Source organism: Mirounga angustirostris, unplaced genomic scaffold, assembly GCF_029215605.1.
Source record: "Mirounga angustirostris isolate CCGP_5_RB_7025 unplaced genomic scaffold, mMirAng1.0.hap1 SCAF_15, whole genome shotgun sequence".
NCBI lineage: Eukaryota > Metazoa > Chordata > Mammalia > Carnivora > Phocidae > Mirounga > Mirounga angustirostris.
In genome coordinates this window covers 19,819,700-19,843,784 of record NW_026991723.1, presented here as the reverse complement: position 1 = coordinate 19,843,784, position 24,085 = coordinate 19,819,700, and the positions used below count along the sequence as shown (strand labels likewise).

General features: G+C 48.9%; 1 protein-coding gene across 3 annotated transcripts in view; it reads right to left on the bottom strand.

The window, feature by feature from the left end:
* The window catches only part of PSAT1 (phosphoserine aminotransferase 1), a 29,155-nt gene extending 5,483 nt beyond the window's left edge, over positions 1-23,672 (bottom strand). The window contains exons 1-7 of one of the 3 annotated variants that reach the window (XM_045882293.2): positions 23,515-23,672; positions 20,158-20,218; positions 19,063-19,132; positions 15,589-15,794; positions 14,621-14,793; positions 12,446-12,615; positions 4,296-4,424 (exon numbers count right to left, since the gene is read on the bottom strand). In XM_045882293.2, coding sequence (XP_045738249.1) covers positions 4,296-4,424; positions 12,446-12,615; positions 14,621-14,793; positions 15,589-15,794; positions 19,063-19,132; positions 20,158-20,218; positions 23,515-23,574 — 869 coding nt within the window. In that variant the 5' untranslated portion in view covers positions 23,575-23,672. The remainder of the gene's footprint in view (positions 1-4,295; positions 4,425-12,445; positions 12,616-14,620; positions 14,794-15,588; positions 15,795-19,062; positions 19,133-20,157; positions 20,219-23,514) is intronic. The other 2 variants (XM_064580074.1, XM_045882294.3) reach the window with 2 other exon arrangements.
* Positions 23,673-24,085: the final 413 nt, after the last annotated feature.

The following is a 24,085-nucleotide window of genomic DNA, read 5'->3' as shown; positions in this document are numbered from 1 at the left end:
AGACTGGGTCCTTGAGCCGTGAGGAACAATCGGGTTTCCACAATATGAAATGTGAATTTTAGAAAAAGAACAACAGTACACAGAGGAGAGAATGGAGTGTGGGAACACCAGAAGGTGGAGAGACCTGCTGAAAGCTCTTCTAAAGAAGTTCCCTGGTCAGGGGGCCCCTGGGTGACTCAGTCGTTTAAGCGTCTGCCTTCGGCTCAGGTCATGATCCCAGGGTCCTGGGATTGATTGAGCCCCGCATCGGGCTCTCAGCTTGGCGGGGAGTCTGCTCCTCCCTCTGCCTGCCACTCCCCCTGCTTGTACTGTCTCTCTCGCTCTGTCTCTGACAAATAAATAAATAAAATCTTTAAAAAAAGACCCTGGAACCAGCCCCCCATGATGCTCCTCATGTGCATATCCTGGCTTGCTCCCATTTCCCAGCTGTCACCTTAACCTGTCTGTGCCTCTGGAAAATAGGCTTAATGTCTGCTTCACAAGGCTGTGCTGACAATAAAATGTTAGTATCTGTAAAGCGCTAGGGCTCTGCTTGCTTCCTTTTATGTCAGGGTTATCGCTAGACCCATCACACGCTCCCCTCTTTCCTAGGGTCTGGTCCCCACATGAAGCTAGCAAGAAAGGTGACCTCAGGTCTGGATATGGACACTATCATGTGGACACCTTTAGAAGATCAAAATTCAGCAGTCTGAGTGCTTTCCATAGTAACCCAAAATAATATTAGGAACTAACTCTTAAGGAATGCTCCCTAGATGCCAAGTACTGCTTCTCATGCTTTATGCAAATTAACCCACGCCGGAGCCCATGTTCTTAAGCTCTGTTTTATATTCTTTATTCACATGGATTTTCACTTAAGTCCTCAAGGCAGTCATAAGAAGTACGTACCATCATTACACCCACTGTACAGATAAGGAAATGGAGTCTGGAGCAGTTAGGTCATTGGCTCAAGGTCACACACTAATAAATGGCAAAGAGGGGGGTTCTCTGCCAAGAATGCTGCACTATCCATGTGGGCTCAAGTCAGGGTCGACCAGTGACACATGGGTGGTTAGGCCATGGATGAAGGCGGGGACTTCGCGGCTGTCTCATCTAGTCTCAATATCCCTGCCAGGCTCACCGGTGCAGCCCCCAGGAAACTGCCCAGAACTGTGTTCAGTATTCTAATTCTAGGTTACTTGGTATTCCTCTTTAAAATTTTCACCTCCCAGGGCGCCTGGGTGGCTCAGTCGGTTAAGCGTCTGCCTTCGGCACAGGTCATGATCCCAGGGTCCTGGGATCGAGCCCCGCATCGGGCTCCCTGCTCTCTGCTTCTCCCTCTCCCTCTGTGCACACACTCTCTCTCTCAAATAAATAAGATCTTTAAAAAATTGTTCACCTCCCTTTTGGCGCAATATTTCTATAGATCGAAAGAAAAGTGGAGAATTGCCTGAAAATCCAAGTGACCCCAGGAAGAGCTAGCAAGCACCCAACTGCGAACTGACTCCAATAACAGTGTCCCGTAGGAATGTCAGGCACCGGGGTGACATTTTCTGGGCGGGCAGCCCAGGGAGGATGGAAGTTCCCAGAAAGAGGTTTACTCTAGAAGATGAAAATTCTGGGTCGAGGCCATCCATAAGTAAAAAAGAAGTTTTGGGTGGGAGGTGACCTGATTTCCCAGGAGACAACCCACCTGCCATGTTGGCTGCAGCACGCTGCCTTCTGGGAAATGCCAGGTTGGGTGCTTGGAGTTTAAGAAGCTTGAGGGAAAAGGAATTCCAGGGATTCCCAGAGTTCCTCCTATGCTCTGTTTTGTTTCTAATTCCTGGAATTTTCCAGACGCATTATCATTCTTTCCGTCCTTCCATTTTGTGCCTACCCATCTCCTGAGAAATAAATGGAGCCAAAAGCTAATAGAAAATTTGGTCTCCCCTCCACAATAGCCAAGTGCTTTTACTCACATTCAGGTTCTGAGCACTCTTTGGGAGTCAGAAAAGATACCCCGTTCTTCTGGGTAACCCAGGGCCTAGAACACAGTTAGCCCAGAGTAGGTGCTCAGGAACATTTATTGGATGGATGGATGGATGGATGGATGGATGGATGGATGGATGGATGAACAGATGGATGGGTGTGTGAGTGGATGATGGATGGATGGATGAGTGCGTGGGTAGATGGGTGGGTGGATGGATGGATGAATGGGTGCAGGGGTGGATACGGATAGATGGGTGGGTATGATGGGTGGATGATGGATAGAAGGGTGGGTGAATGGGTAGATGGGTGGACAGGTGAACAGAGGACTGAACAGGTGGACTAAACATGTCTTTAGACCTTTCCAGACCTTCCTTCTAATCCAGCACAATCATCCCCTCCAGGCAACCCACCCTTTGCTCCCCAAACACAATACACTTTCTTTCCTCAGTACCTTTGCAGGGGCCATTCCCTGCCTTCCTAAAAATTCCTAAAAGTATTTTTGCCCTCCTCTAACTCTACTCATGCCCAAGCCTCAAGCTCATTCAAAAAACAAAACAAAACAAAAAAACAACCAAAACCCCTACACCCCCTACAGGCAAAGCCGTATCATCTTACTGCTCCAAGCTTGTAACTACTATTTAGACCTTGGCTGTGAACTCCTTGGACCATCTACCAAGCCCCCAGTCTGCACTTGGCTCTGTCAAACAGAACCAGAGCCCGCAGAAAGCAGTGTGCACCCCTTCCTCCAGACTGCACGTGGGAGAGGAGCCTAAAGGCTAAGGCGTCCAGCCAAACCCAACTCCCCACAGGGCCTGTGGCCGGAGGTCCACTGCACGCCAAGAACTCAGAGGAACAGGCAACAAGCATTTTAAGGGCAGAGGTAGCAGTAACAGGCTGCTTTATCCTATCCGCTACGAAAGTACACCCCCACCCCCCACCCTTGGGTGGTCATGGGGATGTATTAAGTTAGGCTCAAAGCATTGGTTTGTCCACCCCATGTGGCACATGAATTGTCAAGAAGAATGTACATTCTCCCATTACTATCAGTCAGTTACTATCATTGAACCCAAAGAGTAATGGTCACTAAGTAGGAGGTCCAAGGCTTGGTAAAGGAGTATGTGTGTGTACAAATGTGTACAAACACAAATATACACATGTGTGTATGCACACAGGCACACACACACAGCATAAAGCCTCATACACCTGCCACTTTGAAGGCAGGGAAACGCAAATGAAAACATCATCTAGGGGCACCTGGGTGGCTCAGTTGGTTGGGCGGCTGCTTTCGGCTCGGGTCGTGATCCTGGAGTCCCGGGATCGAGTCCCGCATCGGGATCCCTGCTCGGCGGGGAGTCTGCTTCTCCCTCTGACCCTCCTCCCTCTCATGCTCTCTGTCTCTCATTCTCTCTCTCTCAAATAAAAAAATAAAAAATAATAATAATAATAAAAAAACATCATCTATTAAGTGTCTCGTGTACCAGGCACTGTACCAGGTGCTTCTAAGCAGGCATTTTGGTGAGAGGTCTATGGTGGGGGACTGGACAGCAGCCCCCCAAAAGGTATATCCATGTCCTAAGCCCCAGAACTTGTGGATGTGACCTATTTGGAAAAAGGGTCTTTGCAGATGTCAGTAAGTTACAGGTCTCTAGTTGAGATAAATCATCCTGGATGATCTGGGTAGGCCCTAAATCCAATGACCAGAAGTGAAGACACACAACAAAGGTGAGGCCAGAGACTAGGGTGACAACACCACAAGCCAAGAAATATCTGGAGCCAGCAGAAGCTGGAAGAGACAAAGAATGGATTCCTCCCTAGAGTCTCTGAGGGAGCAAAGCCTAGCTGACACCTTGCACTCCAGGCCTCAGAGGAGTGCGAACAGATCTCTGTTACGCCACCAAGTTACTGCATTTTTGTTCCAGCAGTCCTAGGAGACTAAGGCAAGACCCATACGTGGTCTGTACCCCTCCCAGGCGTTCGTCCCGTGGTCAACACACATTCACGAATCATAGAAGACTCCTCATACCGTAGCCAACTCCCTTCACAGACGGCAGGCCTGTGATGGTAACATTTGTCCTGTAATAAGGGAAGCAATGAATGTTCCTAAAAAGGTAAGTGACCTAGGGGCGCCTGGGTGGCTCAGTTGGTTGAGGGTCCCACACGTGCTTTTTCCCCAGGAGACATATAGAGGAAGCAGACAGGGAGGAACTGAGATTTCCCAGGACAGATCTTTGGTGTGAGAAACATCACCACGCCCCGAGATTCCCCGGGGGGGGGGATGCACAAAGGAATGGCCCACCTGCCCTGAATTCACAAGCAGTAGACTGTGAGGCAAAAGCCCATCAACTTACACATAGAATCCTTGAGAATTATCAATAACATCATAAATCATCTGCGATTTGATGGTGCTGAGCTTCTCCATGGTTACTGCACCGCCATTGTTCCTAATCCACTCCAGGACCAAGCCCATGACGTAGATGCTGAAATAAAGATTAAAAATCCATCTAGTTCTGCTTTGCAAAAGGGCAACGACATTCAGAAAAAAGGTTTAATTAGACCCCTCTCTGGACCTCACACCGGTCCCCACCTGTCCAGCCCCAGGCCTAATGCAAAGTCTCCACAACACCTGGAACACGCTGACCTCTTTCATTGCCGCAAGGGTCCTCAGGACCCTGGCTCCCCACTCCCACCCGTTTAACCCCTTCACTTCCTACACACCCAGAGCCCTCTGCGCGTCCTTCCCATAGTTTATACCATTCACGCCCTTACTTTCTATTTCTCTGTGCCCACGACGTGGACTCCATGGTTGCAGAAGACCTGAAGCACGGTGTTCACCTTTTCTACCCCCGAGCCCTCACCTGGGGCCCTCTACTACCTGGCGGGAGGCAGCGCGGCAGGGCACTAGGAGCGTGAGCTCTAAGTCAGTCCTGACTCGAGTCTCACTGCTGGTACCACTAACTAAGAGCACCCAGCATTAGTCACCTTGGGAATCCAAACCCCGGCTTTCCCACCTGGAAAGAGGGAGGCCTACCACCCTATGGCAGACACCAGGCATTTTAGCTGCCCTGATCCTCCTAACCCCACTCCCACCCAACAGGTAGATCCAGCTGGGTCCCTTGTCCCCTGGTCTCACAGCTGGGCCGGGGACCTAAGTGGGCCAATCAGAGTCCTCCCCGGGACTCTCTGACTTGGGAGTGGGGACAAAGAGGCAGCCCTGTGTGTTCGTGACAGTGTGAGTCAAGAGTAAGAACATCCGAGGGAGACTCATCTGAGAAAAGGAAGCCAATATTCCAGCAGAAAGAAGCAAGGATCAGAAAGAGAGAGGAGACGGGGTGGGATCTGTGTCCCCGGTTCCAGAAGCCACAGCCCCTCGGCTGCGCATGGAGCTTGGGAGGGTTCCTTTCTGAGCCAGAATCTCAACTCTGCCACCTGTAAGACCCTGGGGCTCGAGAGGACTATAGGAGACAGACTAGGTGACAGGTTGGGTGAAGCACTTAGTGCAGGGCCCAGCACGTGGCAGGTAGGTCACACGAGTGTAGTTAGCGGCATCTTCGTTACCAAGTGCTCAAAACTAACCCAAACACACAGTGAAGAGCAGTGGGTGGCTTCCCAGCAGTCTTCTTCTTTTTTTTTTTTTTTTAAGATTTTATTTATTTATTTGCGAGAGAGAGAATGAGAGACAGAGAGCATGAGAGGGGGGAGGGTCAGAGGGAGAAGCAGACTCCCTGCCGAGCAGGGAGCCCGATGCGGGCCTCGATCCCGGGACTCCAGGATCATGACCTGAGCCGAAGGCAGTCACTTAACCAACTGAGCCACCCAGGCGCCCCCCAGCGGTCTTCTGAAAGCCCATCTCTTAAAAAGGTGCCCAGGGCTCCGTGTGCCCCTCACCGAAAGCACAGGCCTCCAAGGGAAGAGACTCCATCCTCTTGAGCTGGGAATCTGAAGATCAGCTCTCAGCTGGGCACTCTCCAGGGGTGGGACAAAGGCCCCCTATGGGAATCTGTGCAAACTGAGTTGCCAGGAGTCAATGCCCAGCGAAAATCCAGCATGGTAACCCTTGGACAAGAGCTACCTTGTTTATTAACACCATGGGTCTCTTTCCACCGTGACAGGTTGAAGCAGGAGATCACTGGATCTGGAAAAACTCTAATAGCCAGAAGCTGGTGCCAGGGGAAGCCCAAGGCTCTGACTGGTTCATTCACTGTCACAACCTGGTAGGTAGGGGACCCAGGTGTTTCCAACCCCAGAAGTTAGCAGAAGTCAATGCCGGGCTGCCCAGTAGGCAATGGGCACCCAAAACCACGTAACAGGTTCTCCAGAAACTTCCCCAGCTTGAGGAATGAGAAATAGTAGCCAGTGGCAGAAAAGGAAGGAAGAATAGAGCAGAGAACAGGCCCTGAGTAATTTACAGCCTCAGCTGTAGCTCTCTGGATCAAGACTGAGAAGGGGCGCCTGGGTGGCTCAGTCGTTCAGGTCTGCCTTCGGCTCAGGTCATGATCCCAGGGTCCTGGGATCGAGCCCCGCATCGGGCTCCCTGCTCCGCAGGAAGCCTGCTTCTCCCTCTCCCGCTCCCCCTGCTTGTGTTCCCGCTCTCGCTGTGTCTCTCTCTGTCAAATAAATAAATAAAATCTTTTTAAAAGACTGAGAAATCAGAGGCACAAAGAGAAAGAAGAAAGAGGCAGGAGTATTTCCTACCATCTATTATGGGGCCAGGCATCTGGCTAACTGTTCTCCCTTTTATTGATCACAATAATCCTGAGGTCAGAGGTACCATCAGCCCATTTTACAGATGAGGAAAATGAGGTTTGGGGAGCTGAATTTGGCTAATGTCATCCATTAAGTGGCTGATAAAGCCAAGATTACAACCCCAAAGTTGACTTTGGTGTGACTCCAAAGCCCAAGCTCTTTTCAGTCACCAAGGCATCTGGTTTAGGAGGGGCTCCAGGACCCTCCACCACTACCTCCCCTGCTCGTGGGGCAGCCAGGCTGGCACCAAACCTCACAGACACAGCTGCCAAGTGCAGGGGCTACAACAGATTCACAGCACACGCGTGTAGATGTGTGTTCCAGACAGGACGCCGCCCGCCCACCCCTCTGTTCAGTAAATGCTCTCGAATTCCCATCTGACCCCAAACTGCTCGCTCCCCCACGAACCCTGCCCCATGATCCAAGCAGAGCCACTTGGTGCCCAGTCACTGACAGTACTCTTCAGAGGCCACATTTTGCTTCTACCCATAGCTCTGTGACCCTGGAGTTCCCTAAGTAGTGGAAAGTAGTGCTTTCTCACTACTCAAATCCAAGGCCGCAGCAAGGCCCAGAGCAGGTCCACAATCCCAGCCCGTCCTCAGCACCCACACACTGGCCTCTCCGTGGCTGTCACGCTCAGACTCACAGCCCATGCGCCCTGCCGAGCTTAAGGCGATCTGAGCAGCCAGTCAGCAGAAAGCCCTCCCACTCTCCGCACTGCCCAGAGCGCGCACCGGGAGCCTCGGCTGGGAAGCCTCAGCAAGAGGCAGACCCCTCGCAAGGAAGCAGGTTCTCCCTGTGGCTTCTCATTCTACCCCCATACAATCCAAACTCTTCAAAATACAGGGGACCTCATGGCGCCTGGGTGGCTCAGTCCTTCAGCGTCAGCCTTCGGCTCAGGTCATGATCCCGGGGTCCTGGGATCGAGCCCCGCATCGGTCTCCCAGCTCAGCGGGAGGCCTGCTTCTCCCTCTCCCACTCCCCCTGCTTGTGTTCCCTCTCTCGCTGTGTCTCTGTCAAATAAATAAATAAAATCTTAACAAAAAAAAATACAGGGGACCTGGATGCTTATGCAGCTCTGCAATTTAGTCTCAATTCTCCCCACTAACAATGGAACATGCCTGATTGCTGCCTTCACTCCTAAAAGGCCACCTGCATCACACAGCAAGTTGACCATCTAAAGCCGGCCTATTAGTAAGTAACTAAATAAATCACAGTAGATCCATTCTGTGGAATACCTTATAGCAATTCAAAGGGAAAAAAAAAAAAAGGCAGACATTTGAGCTGACAAGGCAGAGTATAGTGTACGTGGCATATTGCCGGGGAGAAAAAAGAAATTCACAGAACAGTCTATATGGTAAAGTTCCACTTGCATAATCTATGGCTCTGTATACTTGGCACATGCCTGGGACACACAGCAGTTAACACAGCAGTTAAGAGCAGTTACCCCAGCAGTTTCTGCTCACTTCAGAAACCTTTGCTAAGGGGCGCCTGCGTGGCTCAGTCGTTAAGCGTCTGCCTTCGGCTCAGGTCATGATCCCAGGGTCCTGGGATCGAGCCCCGCATCGGGCTCCCTGCTCTGCCGGGAGCCTGCTTCTCCCTCTCCCACTCCCCCTGCTTGTGTTCCCTCTCTCGCTGTGTCTCTCCCTGTCAAATAAATAAATAAAATCTTTAAAAAAAAAAAAAAGAAACCTTTGCTAAGAACACATGTTAATTTTGGGGGGCGCCTGGATGGCTCAGTCGTTAAGCGTCTGCCTTCGGCTCAGGTCATGATCCCAGGGTCCTGGGATCGAGCCCAGCATCGGGCTCCCTGCTCGGCGGGAAGCCTGCTTCTCCCTCTCCCACTCCCCCTGCTTGTGTTCCTTCTCTCACTTTGTCTTTCTCTGTCAAATAAATAAAATCTTTAAAAAAAAAAACACACACATGTTAATTTTTTAAAGCAATACAAAGTACTCTGTGTGCTGAGGCTTGCTTACAAAAGCAGACCAGAGGGGCGCCCGAGTGGCTCAGTCGGTGAAGCGTCCGACCCTTAGTTCCGGCTCAGGTCATGATCTTGGGGATGTGAGATTGAGCCCCATGCTTCCCCTCTGCCTCTGCCCCTCCCCCATTCACACACTTCCGCAAGCGGGCACGCTCTCTCTCAAATAAAAAAAAAAAGAAAGAAAGAAAAGTACACTAGAAAGTCCTTGGAAAAACTCTCCCTAGCTGTTTGTTCTGAAGTTTCTAACTGCAGAAGTACATCTGCCTCTGGGGTTCATGGTGAGTGAGGCTAAGGCCCTGGGCAGGCCCACAATCCTACTCTGCTGAGAAAGGTGGCCCTGAAGGATGGGGTTATTTTGTTTCTTCTTAGGTTACTTTCCCTCATACTACAACAAAAACAAATTTATACTCACAGGTTCCGTTAGTCGAGGTAAATAAAAACTGTTTTGTGGGAACAGAAGGGAAGCTTAGGCATCTTTTTACCTGTTCATTCGTTGGGTCCAGTGTGATCTACTAAAGGGTGAAAACAGAATAACCACGTGATCCTTTATTCCACCCCAATTCACTGTTCAGGGCTACAGTCGACTATGTGAAGGCCAGTTACCCAGCCCAGTTCACACAAAATGCCCAGAGCCTGTGGTCATTCAGCTCTGATTTTATTTTATTTATTTATTTTTTTTAATATTTTATTTATTTGACAGAGAGACACAGCGAGAGAGGGAACACAAGCAGAGGGAGTGGGAGAGGGAGAAGCAGGCTTCCCGCCGAGCAGGGAGCCTGATGTGGGGCTTGATCCCAGGACCCTGAGATCATGACCTGAGCCGAAGGCAGACGCTTAATGACTGAGCCACCCAGGCACCCCCAGCTCTGATTTTAAAAGATAAATAAATAAATAAGTAAGTAAAGGCTTCTTTTCAAATGTGGGGCCTTTCCAAGGACTTCTGTGTGATACAAAGTTCAGAAGCCTTCTGGGTGCCTTGCTGGCTTACCTTCAAGGACTAGGGAGGGGATGTGGCACAAATCTTCCCCTCTAACTTGGAGTTTATTCTTACTGTAATTTGCTAATCTTGACTATTTAAGTACCACGAATGAACTCTGAAGTTTTTCAAATCATAGATTTAGGGTAATTGCTCCATTGTACACACTTGTACTTTTCTTTCAGGGTAAAAGAAAGCAAAGCAACTTCCAGGGGGTGTCGTGGTCAGAACACATTTAACCCAGTCTCTTTTATCTGCTACATTTACACCATTCGAATCAATATTCACAATCCTGCCCTGGGATGGTCTCAGTTAACACTATTCTGATCTGCCTGGGGGAAAAGGTGTGCCCCTTTTCTGCTCTTGATTCTGGCTCAGCAGCACCCCCCACCACCACCCTAGCAGGCAGGAAAGCTCTGGGGAGGCAATATCTGCCCTCCCCCATCCCCCACCACACCACCCTCCCCCAAAGGACCAGCTGACCCGACTGGTCAAGGCCTGGGGCTGATGCCTGCGAGGGGAACTACCCCTACACGAGAGTCACTGAAAGGAGCCCTTCCTCTCTGTGTGCCTAGGTCTGACGCCAGACATTATCTCGTGTCATTTTGTCATATTTATTAGACAGACTGACCTGCTTTCTCACTGACTTTTCACCCTACTATTAACAAACGGCATTTTAACATATTCATTGCCTTTTGCAACTCTTAGTTACCACAGAAGGTGCCAGAAGGTGTGCCCTCTCCTGGCTCCTCTGGGCGGTGCTCTCATCTGAACTTGCCAGCTTTCAAGCCACATTTCAGGGACAATGTTCTCCCTGCCTCCTCCTGGAGCCCATGGTGGCCTCGCCCTGAAAGACTCACCTGACTGTGAGCTAGGCCCTGGCCCCGGCGTGGGGGGGGGGGGGGGGGTGACAAACACCTCCTGTCACTGCGCAGCCTGGCACCTGAGCCCCTTCCCCAGGGTCCCTGCACCTGTGGCCTCACTGCTCAGCACACCCAGTTCTCGTGTCCAACTTGGCCAGTGACCACTGGTTGTTTCACTGCCTGGAACCCCAGAGATAGGACAGGTGGGTGAGAGATCCAGCCCCACGGCCCCCACCCTTAACGGCATTTCAGAAACCCTTTCCACCAGGATGAAACAGAGTGGGGTTTATAGGTGACAGGAGAACAAGCACCAGTACACCCCATTCCCTGAGGAAAGCAGGAGGACACAAATGTGCTGCTATGGTCCCCATTTAGAATTCCACCGGAATTCTAATTTAAAAAACAACCTTTCTTTCTTGTAGCAAAGTAGGTGGGAGATTTTTCTACAGGCAGCCCCGTGGGGGAGAGCTCTGACAAAGTCCAAACTCCGAAGGAACTGCTGCCTGCCCCAGCCCAAGCCCACCCTTCCGCCCGCCACAGAAAAATCCATGAGTGGAAGAGCTAGACTCTAACAGTGACTTATTCTCCCAAGACGGAATCCTTCAGGCACAAATAAATGCATACTGATAATACGAGCACGAAGGTACGGGGTGTACATGCCCCGGCTCTGGAGCCAGGCTACCTGGGTTCAAATCCCAGCTATGCCACGTCCTAGAAGTATGGCCTCTGGTTCTTTGCTTGCAAAATGGGAATGAAGAGTATCTACCTCCTAGGGTGCTTGGGAGGATTAAAAGGATCATACACATAAAGTATCACCATTCGACACCATACCTGCCCTGAAAGAGAAATCCATAAACTCCAGTTCTTCCCTCCCCTGCTAAGGCTCTGGGAACTAACACCAAGAGAAACAACAATAATAATACAGCAGCTAACATTTATAAATCACCAAGTGCCAACCACGAAGTGTGCTTCATCTATATATCTCCTCCCGGCAACCCAGTCGGCAGGGTATTGTTATTACTCCTGGAGGAATTTGCTGCACAGAGAGGTTAAGTGACTGGCCCAAGGTCACACAGCCAGCAAGCACTACAATCCTACAATCTCCCAGGCAACTGTTAAATCCTAGGTGTCACAAGATTTTCCCAAAATATCTGAGACCAGCTGTTAAAAGATCATGGGGGGCAGGGAAGCCTGGCTCCCCCTCCCGGCAACCCAGTCGGCAGGGTATTGTTATTACTCCTGGAGGAATTTGCTGCACAGAGAGGTTAAGTGACTGGCCCAAGGTCACACAGCCAGCAAGCACTACAATCCTACAATCTCCCAGGCAACTGTTAAATCCTAGGTGTCACAAGATTTTCCCAAAATATCTGAGACCAGCTGTTAAAAGATCATGGGGGGCAGGGAAGCCTGGCTCCCCCTGAATGTGCTCCAACACCCTTTTCTCACTTGGCTACCGGGAAGCCAAGCTTACAGGACACCTGCAGATTGGGTGAAAAACCAGAAGGGTGTTTTTTCCAAGCCAAGATGTTCGCTGCCCCGTGGCCAGCTTTGGGCAGGCCCAGCAGGGCAAGAAAAGCAAGCCGGGGGAGGCCTGGCCTTTCAAAGTCCTTTTCCAAAGCTTCACAGGTTGTTTGAGATACAAGCCTGCCACTTCATTTGCAGAGAGCTTTTGGGTTAATGGTGAACCACTAAGGCTATCGAGATCAAACAAAAACACCACCCCAAAAAGAAAGGGCAAGAGAAACTGATCTAACAGTGCGCGGAAGGTTAACAGGGAGAGACAAGCTGGGCAGAGAATCCTGATAGGATGTCTGAGCTATGAGGTCACTGTTCATGAAAACACGCTCTACGTTAAAAAGCTACCTCCCTCTGTTTCGATGGGAAACGGTGAGAACCCCTCCGGCAGTCCCCCGAGCCCTGCCCCCCGGAGTTCACCTGAAGCATGGAGGCGTGTTGTACAAGGAGCTGTTCCCAGCCTGTACTTTGTATTCCAGGATCGAGGGGCACTCTTGGAGTGCGAACCCCAGCAGGTCGTCGCGGATGATCACTACCGTGACCCCAGCAGAGCCCACGTTCTTCTGCGCACCAGCAAAAATCACACCAAACTGAGAGAGAGAAGACACGCTGTTGTAGATACACGTGGTCATTTTTCATACATGTAGTCCAGTTTCACCATCTCTTTCCAAAGTATGAGGAGCTGATTCTATTTCAGTGCTGCTCAAAGTGCATCCCATTCTCTAACGGCATCGCCATCTGGGACAGCAAATCAATCCTCCCGAGGTCCGAGGCCTGAAGGTTACGTATGCGCCTGGTCCTTCTCACCAGCAAGGGGCTAGTCCAAGCATCACTATAAAGATCTTATACATATTCATCTTTGCTCTGTATACCTCCTTTCTACACCCAAACCAGTTTTTAAAATGAGGCTGCTGGGGTGCCTGGGTGGCTCAGTCGGTTAAGCGTCTGCCTTCAGCTCAGGTCATGATCTCAGGGTCCTGGGATTGAGTCTGCATGGGGCTCCCTGCTTAGCAGGGAGCCTGCTTCTCCCTCTGCCTCTGCCCCTGCTTGTGCATGCGCTCTCCCTCACTCAAATAAATAAAATCTTAAAAAAAAATAAAAATAAAATCAGGCTGCTAACTGTTCTTGGTAACCAAAAGAAACAGTTTTTAATGCATTCATGTTTATATAAAGGGCAGTCAGAAGATGACGAGAAATAATAGACAAGCTACCGGAGAAGAAATTTTAACAAACAGAAATTAAGCTAAAGTTCCTTTAAAGGAACTTCAGAAAATGTTCTCATATAAGACACACAGCCCTCTCCCATCTCCTCTCGTGAAATCTTTCTAAACAGCGAATTGCATCCCAAGTGCGAGGAGGAAAGGCAGTCTGGCCTGCTAGGGAGTATTTCACAGTTGGCACTGTTGAGAATTGCCAATGCATGGCAACTGGTAATAAAAAGCAGGCTATAAACAGAATGTGGTAGAACCACCCAATGGAATATTATTCAGCCTTAAAAAGGAATGAAGTCTGGGGGCGCCTGGGTGGCTCAGTCGTTAAGCATCTGCCTTCGGCTCGGGTCATGATCCCGGGGTGCTGGGATGGAGCCCCGCATCGGGCTCCCTGCTCAGCGGGAGGCCTGCTTCTCCCTCTCCCACTCCCCCTGCTTGTGTTCCCTCTCTCGCTGTGTCTCTCTCTGTCAAATAAATAATAAAATCTTTAAAAAAAAAAAAAAGGAATGAAGCCTGACACCTGTCATCACATGGATGATCCCTGAGCGCATTACTCTAAGTGAAATGAACTTGACACAAGAAAACAAATATTGCATTAGTCCCCTTATGAGATAGCTGGAGTAGTCCAATGCAGAGAACGGAGGCTCCCAGGGTCTGGGGGAAGGCTGAGGACTTACTGTTTCATGGGCAGAGTCCCACTCTGGGAAGATAAAAAGTTCTAGAGACGGATGGTGGTGATGTTTGCCTGAAAGTGTTAATGTACTTAATGCCCCTGAAGTGTACACTCAAAAATGGCTAAAATGGTAAGTTTTATGTTATATATATTTTACCATAATATTTTTTTTAAAAAGGCAGGCTACCATTTAGTGCGTTTGTTTCTAAACGCTTTACAGATATTATGCCCCCTCGCTGCATGCACCTGAGTGCACTGCTCCCCTGCCCGCCTTGGCGGGCCACCTAGATGGTCTCTGTGTCCTGTTGATTCTCTTGGAGTTGAGGTGGGCTCAAGGTAGGGTGGAGCTCCTTCAGAGATCCCCCGAGCTTGGGTCATCTGCATCCTCCCCGGAAGTCAGCAAGCTACTCCCAATGTATTGGCCAAAACATTTCCTAAGAGGGACCCTCAAAGGCAGATGAATTCCCCAAGGACTCCAGTGTGACTCCGTGAGGTAATCATTAACACAGGGTGGAACACATCGAGACGTACACGCTCCAACAACCCACAATAAACAAGCAACTGTTGGCCTGGGCACTGTGAATTATCTTGGCTTCAGGGTTTCTGCTGGCCCAAGACATTCTGTGCCTTTCCTTGTTCTCGTATTTCTTAAAATGCCCTTACAAAATCCAAGACACTGGGGTTCCCCCACCAGGCCCTTTTACGCTCTACCTTGGAAACATCCACCGGCTTGGATAGGAAGTTTGAAGACATGTCGCAAACCAGCACGGCTCCCTTGACGTCAGGGATGAAGTCAAACTCCACTCCGTGCACGGTCTCGTTGGCGCAGTAATACACGTAGGAAGCGTCCGGGCTGAGGTTCCAGGTGCTTGGATCTGGAATTTCTATCACAGAAGAAAAGGTGGAAAGTCTGCGTTTCCATTCCTCTTTCCTCGTGTAGATGGGAATGACCAGGAATGACAGCCCTCCCCTAGCCGTGAAAGGCTGATTCCAAAGTCCTCCCAAGTGACACCACCCTATCCATCTTACATTATAATCCCCATCAACAACCTAAAAGGATGATCCATCCCATCCTTTTGACGGTTACTGGGGGCAACTATTGGTATGGTGGATATTTGGTATTTTTCCTATTACCCCGTACCCATCCATCCTATGTCCACTGAGTTCCTTCTTGGGGCCCCAGCCTCTCCAGCTCCGCTCATGTAGTTCCGGTGTAGTCAATTCCACCTACAGCCACATGACACAGGAGATGTGAGGCTGTGATGGAATGCTTGAGCAAAGGCGTTGAAACTTGGGAGAATATAAGGTCAGGAGCATCTTCTAAAAGGGAAGGGACAGCTTTCCTGACTGTGGAGCCATTATAGAGGAGACCTGGAGAGACACCAGGACCTGCAGACATTGTTGGGGGCCCTTGATCAAGCCATACCTAAAGCCAACCCGGCCCGTAGGCTTTTCAGCTGAGTAAACCTATGAATATTCTTTCTGCAGCAGCCAGTTAGTAATCTTAACAAGTAAGACCATCCACTCTAAATGGTATCAAATCAGCTACCAACAAGAAGGAATTAAAAACTGCAGGTTGCCCTGGGCAGGGGTAACCTGGTATCTGAAGAGGGACCACCCACCCGGCAGCATTTGTCCACATTTCGTTGTCATTGTGCAACTCAGATCCCAGCACTTACTCGTGTAACTCCCAAGTTTGGGGTGGACGATATTCACAGTCCCAAACTTCTTGGCTTCTTCTGCAGCCTTGGCTGACCAAGATCCTGTCACCACATAGTCGGCACACCTTCCTGCTTTCCAGCCAATCAGGTTTAAGGGGACAGCACTGAACTGGCCAGACCCACCTCCTTGCACAAAAATCACCTTGTAGTTGTCTGGAACAGCTCTGGGCAGAAGCGCGGGAGACAGTAAACAGAGACACACAGGGTCAAAGAAAGAGAATGAGCAATGATCTACCAGCACTTTACCTTGGGTGGATATACCATAAGAAATACAGTAAAGTCCCACCCCTGCTTCACCTTCCCCAGAGCCCTTCCTTGGGCTCTGTGTGGAAGCCTATGGGTACTGTTTGGAGGGAACCTAATAACACCCTGCTGTTCCTGTAGGGAATCATCTTGCTACCACTCAGTCCACACAGTTCAAGGGTAGCCAACTCTGGCTCCAGCATGAGCACATGACCCAAGCTGGCCAGTGGAGTTTGGTTCTGGGACCTTTGCTCAAACTTCTGGAAAAGAGGAACGGTTTCTACTGAGGGAAAGAATAAACCAGCTAATCCTACAACCACCGGTGGCCATCTGGTGAAGCCAAAACATCAAAAAGCAAAGCCAGGAAATGGAGGAAAAGACCTTCCTGGACATCACCTGACCTCCTAAATCCCTCCTGCACTTTACAGTTACACGAGGTAGTACGTTTTCTCTTCTGCCAAGAGTTGGGCTTCCGTCACTTGCAACCAGAAATCCTAAAAATAGACATGTGCTGCTCCATGCTATGAACCAAGTGGACACTTGTAAAGGATCTTAGATAATGTGTTAGGCCTAAGCATGTAATCACATACCGACAGACATCGAGATTAACAGTGAAAACTTTTTGACTCCAGCGTAGAAAATTAAGATGTTTGCTGAAATGGCTACAGGCAGTAGGAGAAGGCCAGCCCCAGAGGGACTAGGCCATGGAAACTGGACCCCAGCCTTTGAGGAAGCTCAGAGCTTGGGAACAGGTACACAGATCCAGCACGGAGGTGTTCAAGTACCAAAGGGCAGGGCAACATGAGAGGGTCCTGGGGAATGGGTGGTGTGAACCATATCTGCCTGCGATCATCCAGGGCTTGTAGGCAGCTCTCGTTAAGAAGCTCTAAACATGAGGTCTCGGCAGCTGGGAGGACTGGCAGCCCAAGGCAGGGTTCCAGGTTTATGTTATTCACATGCCAGATAGATAAGAAGGCCAACACCTGGATGGAAGGACACGAGACAGAGGCCCAGGGGTACAGGGGTACAAGGTAGGAACTTGGTTAGGAAACTAAAGGATAGGCCCAGAAATAGAACTGGGAGTCCAGTCCCAAGAGGCTTGCAGCCATGCAGGTCAAATGCCACGTCTTCTGGGCCGAGGTTCCAAATACCTGTTCCATGAAGGACGGGCTTGTGCGGTGAACATGACATGGGACCCAACGGGCAGACCCCATGTGTGCAGCCAAGCAAATGATGACTGGTTCTGGCCACTCACAATGCAATGGGTTCTAGCGCTCCTCACAAAAATGGCACCAGCCTGCCCTCTTTGAAGCATCTTATCAAGACAGTTTAAAAGGAAAGTAATAGTTGGTACAATTCCAATCATGTTAATGAAATCATGCAAACTTGGACCCTTAAAATGTTAACAATAATTACTTCTGACTGGTGGGGTTATGGATAATTCCAGGTTAATTTGTGACATTCAGTTTTTCCTAAACTTTCGACCATGAATATGCACTAGTTTTATGAGCAGAAAACATGGGTTTGTTTGTTTTTTTTCAAGATTACCATATTCTTAACGTTTATGTGAATATACTTAGATAATATATAAATCTCTCCTTTAAATAGCAATCTATTGAAGAGTAAGGTTTCCTCTGGGTAAGGAGAGTAGTGCAGATAAGCTAGGAAGGATCATTTGAGAAGTTCTGGAAGTGAAAAACTCTTAAAATTACCCAAAAAGTTGGGGCGCCTGGATGGCTCAGTTGGTTAAGCGACTGCCTTCGGCTCAGGTCATGATCCTGGAGTCCCTGGATCGAGTCCCGCATCGGGCTCCCTGCTCGGCAAGGAACCTGCTTCTCCCTCTGACCCTCCCCCCTCTCATGTGCTCTCTCTCGTTCTCTCTGTCTCAAATAAATAAATAAATAAATCTTTAAAAAATTACCCAGAAAGTCTGTTAAAGATGAAGTTTCTGAAGAGATTCTGATTCAGCCGAGCTTGGTAGGGCCCTGCACCTGAATTTTTTTTTTTTTTTTAAGATTTTATTTATTTATTTGACAGAGAGATAGAGAGAGAACACAAGTAGGCAGAGAAGCAGGCAGAGGCAGAGGGAGAAGCAGGCTCCCCGCAGAGCAGGGAGCCCGATGCGGGGCTCGATCCCAGGACCCTGGGATCATGACCTGAGCCGAAGGCAGCCGCTTAACCGACTGAGCCACCCAGGCGCCCCGCACCTGAATTTTTTAATACCTGCCCCCAGCTAGGTGGTTCTGACAGGTGGTAGGAGGCCCATCTTTTAAGAACCAGTGCCTGACCAAGATGACCATTTCTTTGTTATTTAAATCCCTTTTAAGCCTGAAAAATCTTTCCTAGATATAATGATTTCAAATCTTTGGAAACACCACATAAAATAAAAACACACAGGGGCGCCTGGGTGGCTCAGTCAGTTAAGCGTCTGACTCTTGATTTCCGCTCAGGTCATGACCTCAGGGTTGTGAGATTGAGCCCCAACTGTGGCTCCACACGGGGCATGGAGCCTGCTTAGGATCTCCCTCTCCCTCTCTAAAAAAGTAAATAAATAAAAATAAAAACACAAAAGCAGAATGGGAAACAAGTAAAAACCATTATGTACTAATGGAGTGAATTTGGGAGAAATCTTCAAAAGATTATTTTTATTTTTTTTTTAAAGATTTTATTTATTGGGGCGCCTGGGTGGCTCAGCTGTTAAGCGTCTGCCTTCGGCTCAGGTCATGATCTCAGGGTCCTGGGATCGAGCCCCACATCGGGCTCCCTGCTTGGTGGGAAGCCTGCTTCTCCCTCTCCCACTCCCCCTGCTTGTGTTCCCTCTCTCGCTGTGTCTCTCTCTGTCAAATAAATAAATAAAATCTTAAAAAAAAAAAAAGATTTTATTTATTTATTTGACAGAGAGAGAGAGCGAGAACAAACAGGGGGAGTGACAGGCAGAGGCAGAGGGAAAAGCAGGCTCTCCGATGAGCAGGAAGCCCGATGCAGGGCTCGATCCCAGGACCCCGGGGGAATCATGACCTGAGCCGAAGGCAGTCACTCAACCAACTGAGCCACCCGGGTGCCCTAAAAGATTATTTTTAATTATGAAATATTCTTAACACACAGCAGAGTAAATACCGTAACAGACACCCACACATGTGGTTTATCAAACAAGAGTAATGACTTCGGTCTTTAAAATTTTTAACTTACAACAATTCCCGCACAAGATTCTCTGTGTTGTTAATAATCTTGGCAAAATCTGATGACCTGTGGCTCATTTCTGTGGAAGGAAAGATAAATAAGAAAAAAAAGTTCCCGTTTAAAACCAAACACACAGAAGTAACTTTAGAAGTAGCTACACAATTTGCAAATAAAATAATAAAGGGAAATTTTGGTTATTCTACACTCAAATTGTGGGCCAAGGCTGACTTCGTTTAGGGGAAAAATCCAAACTGATTTTCAAATTGCACACATTTGAGACTTACGGTCACAGCGGAATGATTTTTCAAGTGGCATACTCACTGAATGAGCCATTTACTAATTCATCCTTCCATCTCTGTGATTTTTCACATCCTTCTCACGAACATGAAACCATGGTGCAAAGACTGCCCCGTAGAAACAACAGCACAAATTTCCACTCTGCGGCTCTCACTGCGCAGAACCCAAGTTTAGTCCCCAAACCCACAGGAACAAAATTGAATAGCAGTGAGCACACAGTTAACCTTATGATCCCTTCATACTATGCGGCCTCGGCCTTGGGAATTCCCAAACAAAGAAAAAGGAAATTAAAATTTAAAAAGTAAATTTAAAAAATGCAAAGGGACCCTTCCTCAACGATAAAGGAGAAACTTAATGAAATTATTAAGGCGCAAGATTTTGAGCAAAGGCTTATAGACTTTTAAACTTTTACTCAGTTCATTTTTAAGTTCCGTAAAAGCTTTGAAACGAATGGGAGGCAAGACTGCAGAGGTTTGGAGCCTGTGATACACCTGTTTGGCATCTTCTGATCTCAGATGCCAATGGAGCTCCGTGGCAGGCCCCCTGCTCAGCGGAGAGCCTGAGTCTCTCTCTCTCTCTCCCTCTGCTGTTGCCCCACCCTCATGCTCCCTCTCTCGCAAATAAATAAATAAATAAAATCTTTAGAAAAAAAACTGCTTCTATCAAACATGCCACCAAAGTTACTAAAATTTAAAAATATATCTACAAAGGCCTAAAGGGAGACCGAGGCGAAAAATTCGAGGCTTGATGCATTTTCATCAGTTCCCTTTGGAACCTGGATATTCAGAGTCAAAAAGTAAATCTTACCAAGAACACTAATCCCAATTCCTTTGTAGTCTAATAGTTCTTTTTGTATCTCTAACAATACCTAGAAAAAATAAAAGAAAATAAAATGATTCGAATATTCGGCACAGAGCTCTCCCTCTGGACATCAGACCAGCGAGGGGGGCCACCCACAGAGCCTGTGAGGTCTGGAAGCTCCTGTACCACGGCCAATCCCCTTCCTCCCACCCAGACTACAGAGCCCTACTGATGCAACTTACACACACAAGTGTGAAATTATGTAATGCGATTGATGTGAAAATACAGTTTTCCCAAAGGCACGAATTTACTTAGATATAAAACTGACAATGAAAAAAACCCACCAAACCTTTATTTATTTTTTTTTTTAAGAAGAAAGAAAGTCCTATCAGAGATGAATGCTCAAGTGTTTTTGTGAAATGACATGGTATCCGGGATTGGCTTTCAAATACTCCGGGGGCGCCTGGGTGGCTCAGTCGACTAAGCGTCTGCCCAGGGCTCAGGTCTTGATCTCAGGGTCGGGCTCCTTGCTCAGCAGGGAGTCTGCTTCTCCCTCTCCCTCTGGCCCCTCCCACCGCTCCTGCTTGCTCTCTCAAAAAAAAAAAAGGAAAAATAATCCGGGGGCAGGTGCGGAGAAAGAGGGTGTGGACGGGAGCGACAACAACACTGGCAAAACGTCCACAGAAGTTAAAATCCTCAGAGATGGGTCCATGGATTCCCCTGTCTAGCTTTGTGTCTGTGAGAACAGCCATGACATGAAAAGAGAGGGGGGGAAGCTCTAACAACGTACACAAAACAGGTGAGACAAACCCTCTGTTAGAAGCATCTTGCCGGGCGCCTGGGTGGCTCAGTCGGTTAAGCGACTGCCTTCGGCTCAGGTCATGGTCCCGGAGTCAAGGGATCGAGTCCCGCATCGGGCTCCCTGCTCGGCGGGGAGTCTGCTTCTCCCTCTGACCCTCCCCCCTCTCATGTACTCGCTCTCTCTCATTCTCTCTGTCTCAAATAAATAAAATCTTCAAAAAAAAAAAAAAAGAAGAAGCATCTTGCCATCAGAGATTTCCTTGAAAGAGGCTAAATCGGATATCATAAAACAATCTAAACTGGATTGCAATTTGTCTGGAAAAAAAAAAAAAACAACATTTTAACAGTAAAGAATTAGACAAAAGATCTCCCTGGCAAGGGGGAGTTAAGAATTTGTCTTGTTGGGGCGCCTGGATGGCTCAGTCCGTGGAGCATGTGACTCTTGATCTTGGGGTAGTGAGTTCAAGCCGGGTAGAGATTACTTAAAAAAATAAATAAATAAAAGTATCGGTCACCGGTTTTGCAAACTACGGAATGATTATTAGCACTGGCTGATTAAAAACACACTTAATGAATCCTTTCTTTAGTGAACACAAACAGATAATAAAATCATCTTTGAATTCCCGTTTAAGATGGGATTTCTCTTACAGACAGTATCCCCTGAAATGTGTTTATGATCCAAATCATTACAAAGAGTTTTAAAGACTTCTACTCAAAAAGCATGCCTCTCTACTCCAGTGGAGTTTTTTTCAAACTGCAGAATGCAATCTTGTGGGTCACATTTTTTAAATGAAATAGAACAGACGAGCGGAATAGCGGAATAGAGTACAAAAGTATGTATGTCATAGTGATTTAGGCTAAATACTTCACAAGGCTTTAATTATAATTATATGCATATACTTTGTCATTTTGTAAAATATATTTTTCATTGTGGTCACAGTCAACAATAAAGTTTAAAAAGCTTCTCTAATCCTTACAATAAAATTAAATCAAAACTCATAAAAAGCAACATCTGCCACTTCCTCCCACCCCCATCCCCCCTCAGAGAGGGTATCTGAGGACAGAAATCCTCCCAAGAAAATAACAAATAATTGTATTACTAATGATAACTGCCATGATAATAAATGCATAAGAAATTGCACTGGGAGGGGCACGTGGCTGGCTCAGCTGAGATTCTTCATCTCCAGGTCCTGAGTTGGAGCCCCACAGGGGGAGAGAGTACTTTAAAAAAAAGAAAGAAAGAAATTGCACAGGGAACAAATACTCAGAAGGCTTCAAACCACGAAGACGGGACAAAGGTGAGAAGGGTACAAGAAACGTTTGCACAGCTCTAAGCAGGGAAGGAATCTCGCCTAAAACAGACTGCAGTTAAGTGGGGAAAACCAAGCGTTGTTCTTTCAGCTACTATGAGCCTGCCCCTAGGGAAGCACGAAGTCCTTTCCCTTCTAAAACTGTAAGATTCTCTTGTTCTTACAACACAGAGGAGGCTTTATCCCAGGGGGATTTCTACTCTATTCAACAAGAGATCATTGTAAAGCACTTGGCTAGGCTCCATGTTGCTACAACATAGTATCAGAGTCATTGTGGTTAGAAAAATAAAAATGTAACAGCAGTGATAGCAGCTTGTCAATCAAGGCACATCACAAACGAGCCTTCTTCACAGTTGGGGGGGCGGGGGTTGAGATGATGTGGGAAGGAGAATGGGCGTTGGGGGGAGGAGCTGAAACCTGGCTTGGGGCCTAGGAAGGCAGGGAGTGAGTTCCACTTGCACTTGAAAAGTCTGGTTGTGGCCCCAGGGAGAATTCAATCATTCCATTTCCTCCAAAACAAAGTGAAGGGAACTGGGCTGGCAGCCCACTGCCTACCAGAATTTGAATACTCGCATGCCTTTAGAAGTCAAGCCAGTTAAAATTAAAAAAAAAAAAAAAAAAAAAAAAAAAAATCTACGAGTGAAACCGAGCTGAAAAAAGCGGGGGAAGGGAAGGTTCTCTTGGGAAACAAGGAAGGAAAGCCAGGACTGCAGGCCTTCAAATTTACATTTCTGAAAAGCAATGTTCCCAAGTGCTGGCTAAACCAAACACTCCTTACGAGGGGTCAGGCGCGGGACTCCAGTTTGCAATCCCCTCCAGTTTAAAGAGATCCCCATTCACCATTCATTCAGTGCCCATTCACGGATCCACTCAACACTGCCCGGCTCGCAGCAATGCCCGGCAAGGCGAACCCAGAGATGAGAGCTTTTCGCCGCGTCCCGGGCCCAGCCCAGGAGAAGGCACAGTCTGCAGGTGCGCTGCGCCGGCGAGCCAAGTTGTGCAAGCCGCTCACGGGCAGTCGGCGCTAGGGGCAGCTGCACAAGCACGTTGGCGAGCTTCCTTCCCCCAAGTGCATTCTTCCAGAAGCCCACCAGCGAAGGATCCCGAACTGGGCGTGCACGCTGGTGCGGAGCGTTCGGAGGGCTCCCGGGCAGGGAGAGGGGATCCCAGCGCCCCGCGCAGAGATGCACAGCCAGCCGCGCGCGGGCTCCCGCTCGGACCGCACTCCCGGCGCGCGCTCGTGGGGACTTACCGAGCGCGGCAGCTTGGCAGGCCCGGGCCCGAAGTTGACCACTTGCCTCGGGGCGCTCATGGTGCAGCAGCGCAGGCGACGGGGACAACGGGGAGAGGCGTGCGCGGCGCGAGTCTGCTGCCGGCGCAGACCATCTGCCTTCTCCCAGCGCCCAGCCGGCGCCACCATTGGCCCGCGCTGTCGCAGGCCCTGCGCTAATTGGTTCGCGCTACGGGGCTCTCATCCCCATTGGTCGTGCTCAACAGCCTAGGCCCAGGAGCAGTTGCTCCTCCTCTCGTTTACTGTTTCAACTCTCTTTTCTAATCAATGCAAGGCGCGCGGGAGATTGCACCAGCCACCCGGCTCGGCAGAGTGCCCGCCCTAGGATCGTGGGCGGCGGGGAAAAGGCTGCCCCTGCCAACGTGCATTAGTGCTTCTGCACCCTGGATCAGGCCCGTTCCCGTCCTCCAACCCGGAGCCCAGCCCCTCTCTCTTGGTTGCACCAGAAGATGTGGAGCAAATCGCTCCCCAGTCCAACCACCTTTCCTTCACCATGCCCCTGGTCTGGGGTCTGATGCATATTTCAGAACCA